Raw genomic sequence first — 13,025 nt, forward strand, 5'->3', positions numbered from 1 at the left:
AGGAACTGAAAAAACAATATAGTGATCAAATTTTGTTCTATAGATAATCTTAATTTTATCAAACTTAAAACAAGGTTAAAATAATTCTCACTAAAAGCATGAGAAACTGTAATTGTAGAGTTGTGACATCCTAGAATAAAATCAATTATTGAATATGATTTTGTTGATAGTTTATACTTTATATATAGTTTTAATTTCATTTTTATTTAAAAATTAACACTAAATCACATGAGTTTTCCATCACTTTAACTAAAAAAACCTCCTTTGAAAATAAAAATAGAAAGAGGCTTTAGAAATGATAAATTTCAGAACAATTAATTAGACTGTTCTTATTGGCAATCCCATCCCAGCAGATATTCTGAAAGCGAATTCATCATCGACTTTTCCTTCTTCTCCAAATCGAGAAAGTACGCAGCCGCCCGGTCAGGGAAGGGGGAGATACCATGCCGGTTCGCAAGAGAGCCATCTCTGACGCTACTACAGCGACGAAGTCTTCGCCTGCACAAGATCAGAATCGAACTTCCGAAACCACGGCGATCTCTTCCGATCCTCCAATTGCGCCAACCAAAGCTGTCAAAATCTTAACCTTCTCTCTCATCTTCTTCGTTCCTTACTTCTTCTTGATTTTCTATCATTACAATATCGATCACGACCTCAAGCGATCTATTCTCATCAATGCAATCCTCAGCTCTGGCGGATTCGTTTTAACCTTGCTTATGATTCCCGTCGCATCTCGTTACGTCTTGAGACGGAATCTGTTTGGTTTTGATATCAACAAAAAAGGAACGCCCCAAGGCTCAATTAAAGTGTGAGTGAGTTCATCTTCTAATGTTCTTTACAAGTTTCATCAGCTGATCTCTTCTACTTTCGTTTGTTGCAGGCCTGAATCCTTAGGCATTGTCGTTGGAATTGTTTTCTTAGTCGTCACTATCATTTTTCAGTATTTCAATTTAACTGCTGACTCAATTGTAAGTCTAATTCGATCTCATATTGCACCTGAAATATGCAACATTTTTAGTATGGCTTCATGCGATTTGATACCTAATCTTCAATTCTTATGCTACTAGTTGCTGTTCTTCCATAATAATCTGCATATTGTTACATATTCAGTCTAGTTCTGAGATTGAATTGACTCAGCTATTCTATTATCTTATACATTGAAGAGTATTGTGTTTGTTGTTAATGAAAGATCTTTAGTTGATTTTTAAGCTGTAAGTTATGTAATCATGCAGTGGCTTGTTGAGTACAATGCAGCTCTGGCATCCATCTGCTTCATGACATTGCTTGGATTTGTAGATGATGTTCTAGATATTCCTTGGAGAGTGTGAGTATATTTTAATTTACGAAAAATAAATCCGGATTGTTGAAGAAACAAGTCCTAACTCCGTGCTTGATTGCTGTGGACAGGAAACTCTTGTTGCCATCAATAGCTGCTCTTCCTCTTTTAATGGCTTATGCTGGACATACAACTATTCTTATACCCAAGCCCATTGTTCCCTACGTTGGACATGAGATTCTGGATCTAGGTTTGGTCATTTTTCTCCTTTTCTAATTCTAATTTCATGTCATACAGTGCTTGTTCGTCTGATTGTAAAGCTTAATCTGTTGTATTGGAACTGATATTTGTGTTTAGATAGTCAAAATGTTCAATGGCTTATGTGCAGGGTGTATATACAAGTTATATATGTGGCTGTTGGCAATATTTTGCACCAACTCTATCAATATCCATGCTGGCATAAATGGCCTTGAAGTTGGGCAAACGGTTGTTATTGCATCTGCTATATTGATACACAATGTTATGCAAATTGGATTCTCTTCTGATTCTGAGTACAAACAAGCACATCTGTTTTCTATCTACCTTGTTCAGCCATTACTAGCAACTTCCTTGGCTTTACTTTCTTTCAACTGGTATTGATCTTTCTTTTTTCTGTAAAGATGAGCCTTTTTTTTTTTTGTAAAATGTAGTTTTATTTGAAAATGGTTTACTTGTTTTATTAGGTATCCTTCGTCAGTTTTTGTGGGTGACACTTATACATACTTTGCTGGAATGACAATGGCTGTAGCTGGGATTCTCGGTCACTTTAGGCAAGACTCAGTTCTGCATTTTCAAATTTTGGTCATTCTGCATATTGTTGCTTATGGATTGAGTATTTTGATGTTTGTGTAGTGAAACTCTTTTGATATTCTTCGCACCACAAGTTCTGAACTTTCTATTATCAGTTCCTCAGGTTTGTGTAATAATAAACCTCTGTCTATCTCCTCCCTCTCAATTTATCAGATTATACCACATGTTTCTGAAACCAACCTTGTTTTTTAATTTATGGTAGCTGTCGGGTTATATTCCTTGTCCACGTCATCGACTACCTAAGTAAGTTTTATCCTTTTATTCTTAGAGCTGGCATTTTCTGTTGATGCATTTGATGGACAAACTTTTATACGTTTTCAGGTTCGATCCTCAGACAGGGCTGTTGACTGGGACAAAAGATGGGACAGTTGTTAACGTCTCCTTGAGAGTTCTTGGCCGAAAATCAGAGCAGTCACTTTGTGTTGTTTTACTAGCTTTTCAGGTACCCACCCAGACACATTTGAAATATTTATATTGGTTTTAAATTTGACATGTTAATTAGCTCGGTTTATGAATGTTTCAACTGCTGCCCACAGGCTATCTGCTGCTGCTTATGTTTTATACTGAGGTGGTTTATCACTGGATGGTACAAGTAAGTTATAAGTAAGGCTATGGTTATGGTTCGGATAGATAAAAACATAGAATCGATACAATGTTTTGTGGAGGGAGATAATGTTAGTTTAAGTGATGAATTTCTTTAAGCCTTCTTTCCCATGGAGTACCAGATTTGTAAATTACTATTTTGACATTATATATATATTTTATCATACTACTTTTGCTTTTCTAACATCTCATATATATGGATTTGAAATCAGCAAAAATAAGGAAAAAAGAAAAAGGTTAAGCTCTAGAATCATATCACACAAAGTAAATCGTATTACTCATACTAACATCACACATTCTAAACAATAATGAAAATCTTAACTGGAACTCTAACCACTAATGAGTTTTCACGAATTCACGACATTAAGGGAGACGAATGAGCTCAAAATTCTTATTCTTCATGTTTCTGCCACTCCAATTCCGGTTGCATCTCGAGTCCCTGTTGTTGTTGTTGTGTGGAACATAATATTTTTGGAATACATTAGGAAAACCTTTGTTATTTTTGGATACATAACTACTGTCATTGTTCCACGATGTAGTTATGTGTTTGTAAGAACCGTTGTCTCCAGTAGTTACATAATTATTATCGTCTCCCCACCCAGTTGGGACAATGTGTTTGTACGACTCGCCCCATCCAGTCACGGCTATAGGTTCGTTCGAACCGTCGTCCCACCCAGTCGCGGGTACGAGATCGTTTAAACCCTCTCCCCACCCAGTCGCATGTATGGGCTCGACAAAGTCGTTGTTTTCTGCGTTTGGAATGTCATCCAAATCACCCCAGCCAATGGAGTAACCGGCATAAGGATCAGGTAGACCAATGATTACTCCACCTTCAACATCTGGTGCCACAAACTCACGGTCCAAATCCAAGATGATTTCGCGATCAACATCATCGTTATTCCAGTCGATTACATCATTGTGGATGTCAGGATCGGGCAGTGGTATATCGCAAGGCAATCCATTGATATCGGCCGAAAAGCGTTTCTTGGCATTGTTGAATGTTTCTTCGACTGCAGAATCATTCCAATTCATGACGTTTGGGTATATATGAATATACCTTTTGGCTTCTAAAAATTCTGACCATGATATATTACCGATTTCTTTGCAGAACCTCTTCTCCCACGATAGATTAGCGGTATATTTATTATTACCTGAAACAAATTAACAATTGTTCAATACCTATATGGAATCGTCTCTTTCAAATATAAAAAACAAGAAATAAACAACAAACCAAGCGTTGGCTTTTTAGACGATCTCATGGATACAATTCCTTTCAGAAAATCTTGCAAGTGGGAGGGAGAATAAGAAAAACAAGAACCAGATAGTTAGATTGTGATTTCTGAAGTTATGATATGATACAAGGGTTTAACAAAGAAAAGAAAGAATATATATAGTTTTAAATTTCAAATTTAATATTTTAAACATTTTAAGTATATATATTAAAATTATTAATTATATATATATAAAAATAAAATAAAATAATTATTTCAAAATATTTTATTCTTAATTAAAACGCGTATTTATTTAAGAAATATTTTAGAAGTTATTCTAAATAAAATATATTATATGAGATAAATATTCCAAAGTTTTATTAATTTTAACAATTATCAATATATATATATATATATATATTAAAAATATTTATTTAATCAATTATTCATTAGTTTTTCTAAATAAAATAGAATTATATATAAATTAGAATTTTTAATTTTATTAAAAAAAATTATTTAAAGATATGTTATTCAAAATTGTTATTGATTTTAATAATTATAAATTGATTATATATATATATATAAATTAAAATTATTAATCTCATAAAAGAATTCAAAATAAAATTATAATTTCAAAATATTTTATTATTAAAAAACAAAATTTATAAAATATAAAATATATATATATTATAAAATAAATATTATAATATATATTACAGTTTATTGGTTTGTATAGTAATATTTATATTGTTTTATAATATATATATATATATATATATTTTAATTAAAAGTGATTGTACAGTTTAAAAAAATAAAAGTGTTTTAATGATTTCATTTTCATTTCAAAATATTTTAATAATAAAATCTATTTTAAAAAGAATATAAACATAACATGAGAAAGAAATTATATAATTTTCAAAATAAATTTGTAAGGATTTCTCTTTTATGTTTAATTTATAATTAGCCAATCAACTTAGTTTTAACTAATGATAATGTTAAATAGATGTTAATTACCGGACAACCTAAATATCTAAATCTCTATTTAGTAAATCATTCCCGCAATCCAGCAAGCTAGCCTCGGTTTAAAGGCTTCTCGATTACTTAATATATATATTTAAATAAAATTTAATGTTTATTTAATCATAAAATATTATAATATAATGATTCAAGATACAATTTTTTAATTTTTTTTTTGTTAAGATTTCAAATCTATAAAAAAAATCAAAAAAAATCTTGGAACCAATCCCTAGTTGTTAACATCTTTTTGTAAGAATTCTTGCAAAAACCGTAATAGTCCCTTTGTGTTGAAAAATTTATATAAGTTTAAAATATTACATTTTAAAAACTTGAATTTTGAATAGTTCAAAAGTAATATGTGATTTTCAATAGATATAACTAGTTGAATGTATATTAAAATTGATAGAATTGAGAAGAAGTGATATTATTCTTTCATTAAAATATTTTTTTTTTTAGAATTTCTATAATAAAATATCAAATTTAATTTTAGAATTATAATATAAAAAAAATAATATTATTGAACTAATATTATTGATAGAATGTTTTATACTTGTAATTTTTTTTATGCTATCTTAGGTAAGATAATTATTTGGTTTAATTAAATAATTTTATTTAGTATGAGATTATAAAAAGTTGAATTAATAGTAAAGAGATTTAAAATTTATTAATATTTATTTTAAAAAATAAATAGAGATATTTTAATATTTTTATTAATAAATTATTTAATTTAATTAATATATAATTAAATATTATAAATTATTTAATTAACACAAATAAATCAAATGAGTTATTAAATTTATTAAATAACCCTCCTTAATAGGTGTGATAGTGGGAGAGAATTTGGGAGAGAGAATGAGAATGAGATAGTTGAAAAATGGTTAAATTCTAAGAGAAAAGAGAGATAAAATTTGTTAATTTTTTAATTGTGCCATATCATTCCCTTTAAAATTTCATCTCTCAATTATTTCTCTAATATTAATATGACATAATTTGATTTTAGAATTGATAATATAAATAATACCTATTTGATTAAAAAATATTGAATTAATATTAATTCATTAATGTTTTATATTTACAATAATTTATTTATTTTTAAGTTTTGTTTTAATTATTTTTTAAATATTTTATTTATGTAAGAAAATTAATATTATTATATTTATTTTATTATCATTATTTAATAATCTTAATTATTGAAATTTAAATAAACATTTATATATATATATATATATTCTATAAAATTATTTTTGGAACTTTCACGACCACTAATCCAAATAGTAAAGACAAGAATGGATGATTTTAAATTAATTATCTTTTCTTGAATGGCATTAATTGAGAATGTTTTACTTGTGTTATTAGGAATCCTTAGTATTTTTGTGGGCGACACTTATAATACATACTTTGCTGTAGTGACCATGGCTGTAACTGGGATTCTCGGCCACTTTAGTCGAGATTACTCATTTATGCATTTTTCAAATTTTGGTCATTCTGCATATATATTGTTTCTTATGGATTGAGTATTTTGATGTTTGTCTAGTTTTGATATTCTTGGCACCACAAGTTCTGAAACTTTCTATTATCAGTTCCTCGTGTATGTGTTTTATTCTTTGAGTTTGGCATTTGACAGAATCAATTGAGAGACTCAACTTGGTGTGTACTTAATTTATTTAGTTTTATAATTTTAAAGTTTTATGAGTTTTGAAAACAACATGAGAAAGAACACATAAACATATTTAGGGACTTGACGTAACATTTTAAATATTTTAGATATTAGATTTTTCCTTTACTAACATTTAAAATATCTCATTTGAATTTGAAATTGAAATCAGTAAATAAGAAGAAAAAAAAGAAGTAAGTTGATGCTTTAAAATCACATGATCACACATCCTAATTAAACAAACTACCAAAATAAAAACAATGAAAATCATAACTAGAACTCCAACTACTAATCCGTTTTCACGAATTCACGGCATTACATTTATCCGAGTAAGGGCTACCATTGAACCCATAATTCTTATTCTTCCCGTTTCTACCGCTCCAACTCCGGTTGTTACCATTAAACCTCGAGGTTTTGTATTTTGAGTGCCTATTGTTGTTCGGAAGACAATATTTTTGGAATTCATAGTTATTATCGTCGCCCCACCCAGTTGGGACTATATGTTTGTACGAATCACCCCACCCAACTGCGGGTAATGGCTCGTTAAAACCGTCGCTCCACCCAGTTGCAGGTACGGGCTCGTTGAAACCGTCGCCACACCCAGTCACGGGTACATGATCGTTGAAACCCTCTCCCCACCCAGTCGCATGTATGGGCTCGTTCGAACACTGGCCCCATCCAGTTGGAGGTAAGGGCTCAACAACATCATTTTCTGCGTCTGGAATGTGGTCGTCCAAATCACCCCAGCCAATGGAGTAACCAACATAAAGATCAGGTAGACCAATAATTACACCACCTTCTTGATCATCTGGCACCACAAATTCACGGTCTAAATCCAAAATGAGTTCGGGATCAACATCATCGTTGTTGTTCCAGTCGATTACATCATTATACATGTCCGGATCAGGAAGTGATATTTTTTCGCAAGGCAATCCATTTGTGCTTGTCCAAAATCGTTTCTTGGCATTGTGGAATGATTCTTCGACTGCAGAATCTCTCCAATTAATCACGTTTGGGAAGATATGAATATACCTTTCGGCTTCTAAGAACCTTCGCCACGACATATTACCAATTTCCTTGCAGAACTTCTTCTCCCACGACGGAATAGTTGGCTTCCAAACATATTTATTATTATTATTACCTGCAACAAATTAAATAAAAAAATATACAATATCAAATCCCATGGATTCATCTCATTTTTGTTTACAAATTATATTAAAGAAAATCAAGGGTTTAACTAACCGGTGTGAGGCTTTCTATAATGGGATGATCCAATTCTTGAAAATTTGTAAGTATTTCTGCCCCTATTCCAATTATTCATCGTATAAATTTTGAAAAACTCAAAATTTAAACCCGTCGAACAAACAATGATAAAAGAAGTTAGATTATTATTGAAGAAGAGAAGAAGATTAAATGGAGAAATTTTAGTTTGAAACGAGAGAGAAAGGAGGATTAGAAATTACTTTGAATTATTTTAAAATATGAGAATTTATATATTATTTATAATACAAGCTGAAATTGGATTAAGGCGTTTCTTTTTCCTATTAGAAATAAATTTCTCTCCCTTTGACCTTCTTAATTGTGTTTTTAATTTATTCAAACAGATCCTATATATTTACAAGATTGTTTTCTATAAATTAGATAATATAACATATTTGATTACTATTATTTAGACACAAAATTAATAGTTTTTTTCTTTTTTAATCCTCATTACCTTTTTTCTAATTTGACAATAAATATTAATTACTTTGATTTGATATTTATGAAGATGATATTTTAATTTTTTTTAAATCAACTATTGATTTTATGTGAATAAATTGGAACAAAAAAATAGCGTTTTAATTAATTTATTATATTCTCAAAATATTTTAAGAATGAAATCTATTTTTTACAAAATAAAAAAAAATACCATGAGAAGAAATTAAATTATATATATTTTTCTAAGATTCAAAATAAACTAACTGGTAATAGATATCAAATAATAATTTTTATTATTTTTTTTTAGAGAATAGTGTATGTGAATTTTGATATAGTCTACTCAAAATAATAAATATGTTGTCAAAAAAATAAATAATTAAAATTATAAACTATAAAAGTATATAACTAGAATTATTCATAGTAAGTGATGGTGTGGTGTGGTGTGTTGAATATTGTTTTTTATACAGTCTTGAAGAGGTGAAATACAATTTGTATGTTTGTTTTGTGTCTCAAGATATCACTTTTAGGAGCTTTAAATATAAATAGAGCAAAATTTTTTAACCCACTAAGAATTTTGAAACAAAAATCTATTTTTTAAATTTGTTTAAGCTTCAAAACATTTGGATTAGTTGTAACTATTAATTTTGGTTATTAATAGTTTAAAATCCAAAATTCTTATTATTAGTTGGGTCTTCATCTTGGGAAATTTGATGGAATAACCCTCATAAGAGGGTTATTTCCACTTTTAACATGTGATTAATAAATTTATCATTTTTGAAGGCAAAAGGTCAGTTTTACCCTTTATTAAAAAAAAAAAATAAAAAAAATAAATTCAGTAAGTGAGTGCGCATTTCAGTTACTGAAATGTCACTTTCTTCTCCATTTCCCTCCTCTCCACCAACCGTCCTTTCCCCGTCCTTCCTTCATCATCATCAACGCTTCCTTCATCAAGGTTCTTCATCATCAAGCTTCCTTCATCATCAAGCTTCCTTCATCATCAACGGTTCCTTCCTTCATCATCAACAAAACTGGAACGTCTTCAACATTCAGGTTAGACGTTCGTCGATTTAGGGTTTTGTCGTTTAGAGTCTAGGATGTAGGTTAGGTCATGGAATAATGGTTTTAGAGCTTGGCTGATATGTTTTACAGTGAAATATACATCCGACGAAGGTGACGAAGGCGACAGTGCATCTGTCGCAGACGACAGTGCATCTGTCGCAAACGACAGTGCATCTGTTGCAGGCGGGAAATGCATCTGTCGCAGGCGACAGTCATCTGTCGCATGCGACAGATGCATTTCCCGCCTGCGACAGATGCACTGTCGTCTGCGACAGATGCATTTCCCGCCTGCGACAGATGCACTGTCGCCTGCGACAGATGCATTTTCCTCCTTGCATTTTCCTCCTTGCATTTTCCTCCTTGCAATTAACACTGACTGGTCACTGTCACTGACTTCTTTGAATTTTTTTCAATTGCAGATCACATGAATGTTGGTGTTTTTCTACTCTTTGATGGAGACTGGAAAACTGATGATTGTGGGGTTAGTTCTTTTGTCTCAAGTTCGTGTCGTGGTGTGAATGTACCCCGAAATGCTACATATGAAGAGTTAGCTTCAATTGTCTATAATTCTATTGGTGTGGACAAACTAAGATATGACTTAGTGTTCAAGGTAAAGTATAATATGCTAATGATCAATTCTCCTCCTGCAACAATCATTGGAATGTGGCGTTCTATTTACAAGAACTCCCGTCTTCACTGCCCAATCATCGCGCCCCGCTATGTGTCTCCTTAGTAGAGAAGTCAATACCTTCAACTCAACAAAGTGAAAGACCAGAAAATGACATATTTGAGCAGCAAGATATCTTACCAAGGCATCGAGATGTGTTTGAGCAGCAAGATGTATTCCCAAGTCAACAAGATGTATTCCCAAGACAACAAGATGTATCTGAGCAGCAGGATGTGTTTGAGCAGCAAGATGTATTACCAAGTCAACAAGATGTATTCCTAAGGCAACAAGATGTATCTGAGCATGTGTTTGAGCAGCAGGATGTGTTTGAGCAGCGAGATATATTTGAGCAGCAAGATGTTTTTGAGCAGAGAGATGTATGTGAGGAGCAAAATGTTTTTGAGCCGGAAAATGTCTTCCCAAGTCAACCAAGCACTTCCCATGTTAGGAATACATTCAGCCATACTGAGGGAACCAAGCACTACTTCTCATATGAACCACTCGAGATCGAAACTCCTGCTCCATTAATTGAAAATTCATTGGAAGTGGGTACGTTCTTTGATAACAAAAAAGAAATACAATTGAGGTTGCATAGACATGCGATGTCTAATCACTTTGTCCTTAAAGTGGTGAAGTCAACAAAAAATCTTTGGTTTGTAAAATGCATGGCTGAGAACTGCAAGTGGAAATTGCGTGCTATGAAAGGAAAATTCTCGGAGATGTTTGAGATCAGAAAATTTGTAAAAGAACACACATGCTCAATTTTGACGAGACAAGACAATGTGAGGCAAGCACCATCATGGGTAATTGCGGAGTGTATCAAACGTAAATACATGGACCATCACCATGACCACATGCCTAAAAAAATAATGGAAGACATGCATACAAGTTATGGGTTAACTTTGACATATAATAAGGCTTGGAGGTCAAGGGAAAAGGCCTTAATGGCGGTGCGAGGAACTGTGGAGGATTCCTATGGTGAATTGCCATCCTACCTGTTCATGTTACAGAAGAAGAACCCAGGTACCATAACTGACATCCAGACGGATGAGGAAGGACACTTCAGGTATATGTTCATGTCTTTAGGGGTTTCAATTAGGGGTTTCATAGGATGTTGTCGTCCTGTATTGTGCATCGATGCCAGCTTCCTTAAGCATAAAGTTGGAGGTCAACTACTGGTTGCGATAGCATTGGATGCGAACGAGCAACTATATCTCATTGCTTTTGGTGTCGTTGATTCAGAGAATAATAACTCTTGGACATATTTCATGCAACAACTAAGGTTGGCAATTGGATCAGTCCCGGATCTCGTCTTCATATCCGATAGACACCCAAGTATTGCCAACGCCTTGTCCGCGGTTTTTCCAGAAGCACATCACGGGGCATGCACATACCACATCAAAATGAATATAATGGCCAAATTTAAAACTGATAACTGTCATGTTGAGTTTGATTTGGCTTCTCGTGCATACACCGAGACCACGTTTCAGAAGCATTTTGACAAGATCAGAACTAAAGACCCTAGGATTGCTCAATATTTGGAACAAATTGGAGTGGAGAGATGGAGTCGTGCTTTTTTCCCCGGTTCGCGATACAATCAAATGACAAGTAATTACGCTGAGAGTTTTAATAGTCAGTGCAGAGAAGCTAGGAAATATCCCATAACAACATTAGCTGACTATTTAAGATTCACAATACAAGATTGGTTTTATCATAGAAGAGAAAAATCATCCAACCACAACGAACATTTATCTCCATATTATGAAAAGTTATTACGTGAGGAAGGTGAAAATGCTAGATTCTACAGTGTTTATCCACTTAATCGATTTCAGTTCCATGTGCATGACGGTGAATTTGATTTTCAAGTTGACTTCAAGGGTCGAATATGTACTTGTAGGGTATTTGATGTATCCGGTCTTCCTTGTACGCATGCCCTAGCTGCTGCCCGTTTCCGGAAATCGGTTCCATATGAGTTGTGCGCAAGGTTAGAGAATTTTTGTTCCATAAGTTATGTTCAATTTATGTTGTGTTGAATATATGTTATGTTGAATTTATGTTATCACTGTATAATTTTGCAGGTTTTACTCAACTGAATCGTGGTGCATGGTTTATGCGGAGACATGTTATCTAGTTTTTCAACATAATGAAGCTTGGGACATTCCCGAACATATCAAGAAACGAGTCTGCCTAAAACCCCCCGTGAAGATTAAGAAAGGACGACCAACAACAAAACGTAGATCATCACAAGGTGAGGTTCGTAAAGAACGGAGACGGTGCGGCTCATGTGGCGGTCTAGGTCATAACAGAGCAACATGCTCAGCAGTGATGCCTGCACCATCTACTGCAAGACCTTCACAATCAAGTGCCCAATCTACACAACCTTCACAATCAAGTGCCCAATCTTTGGCATGAAACTGTTTTAGGGTTTTGATCAAACCGTTTTTGTATGTACATAAAACTGTTTTAGGGTTTTGATCAAACTGTTTTTGGGGTAGGGTTTTGATCATCTGTTTTTGGGGTAGGGTTTTGATCATCTGTTTTTGGGGTAGGGTGTTGATCAAACTGTTTTTTGGGTAGGGTTTTGATCATCTTCATATTTCATCTGTTTAAGTGTTGTCATCTGTTGTGTTGTCAAAGAGAAATAGCAGGATTGATTTCAGGAATGCAGGAATGCATCTGTCGCAGGACAAATAGAAGTAGCAGGGATGCATTTATCGCATGCGACGGTGCATCTGTCGCAGGCGGGAAATGCATCTGGTGCATGCGCCAGATGCATTTCCCGCCTGCGACAGATGCACCGTCGCCTGCGACAGATGCACCGTCGCATGCGACAAATGCATTTCATTTATGTTTTGTGCTTAATTATATATATATATATATACTATATTATATTTGAATTCAAAATAGCAAACTACATTACAATCAAAAATAAATACATAAGGTTTACATTCAAAAATAAATACATAAGGTTTACATTCAAGTCAGAATAAT

At 32.7% G+C, this 13,025-nt stretch overlaps 2 protein-coding genes across 2 annotated transcripts; both read left to right on the top strand.

The window, feature by feature from the left end:
* The first annotated feature begins 312 nt into the window (after window positions 1–312).
* LOC124925821 (UDP-N-acetylglucosamine--dolichyl-phosphate N-acetylglucosaminephosphotransferase-like) lies at window positions 313–2,914 on the top strand. The gene is made up of 10 exons (XM_047465932.1): window positions 313–808; window positions 881–968; window positions 1,233–1,324; window positions 1,408–1,526; window positions 1,665–1,908; window positions 1,999–2,085; window positions 2,168–2,228; window positions 2,328–2,368; window positions 2,447–2,567; window positions 2,662–2,914. Exons 1-10 carry the CDS (start codon window positions 444–446, stop codon window positions 2,719–2,721), a joined length of 1,278 nt encoding a protein of 425 aa, XP_047321888.1. The 5' UTR covers window positions 313–443; the 3' UTR covers window positions 2,722–2,914.
* A 7,989-nt stretch (window positions 2,915–10,903) lies between these two features.
* Window positions 10,904–12,446, top strand: LOC124925260. The gene is made up of 4 exons (XM_047465230.1): window positions 10,904–11,057; window positions 11,145–11,392; window positions 11,867–12,018; window positions 12,113–12,446. Exons 1-4 carry the CDS (start codon window positions 10,904–10,906, stop codon window positions 12,444–12,446), a joined length of 888 nt encoding a protein of 295 aa, XP_047321186.1.
* Window positions 12,447–13,025: the final 579 nt, after the last annotated feature.

Source organism: Impatiens glandulifera, chromosome 2, assembly GCF_907164915.1.
Source record: "Impatiens glandulifera chromosome 2, dImpGla2.1, whole genome shotgun sequence".
Lineage (NCBI taxonomy): Eukaryota > Viridiplantae > Streptophyta > Magnoliopsida > Ericales > Balsaminaceae > Impatiens > Impatiens glandulifera.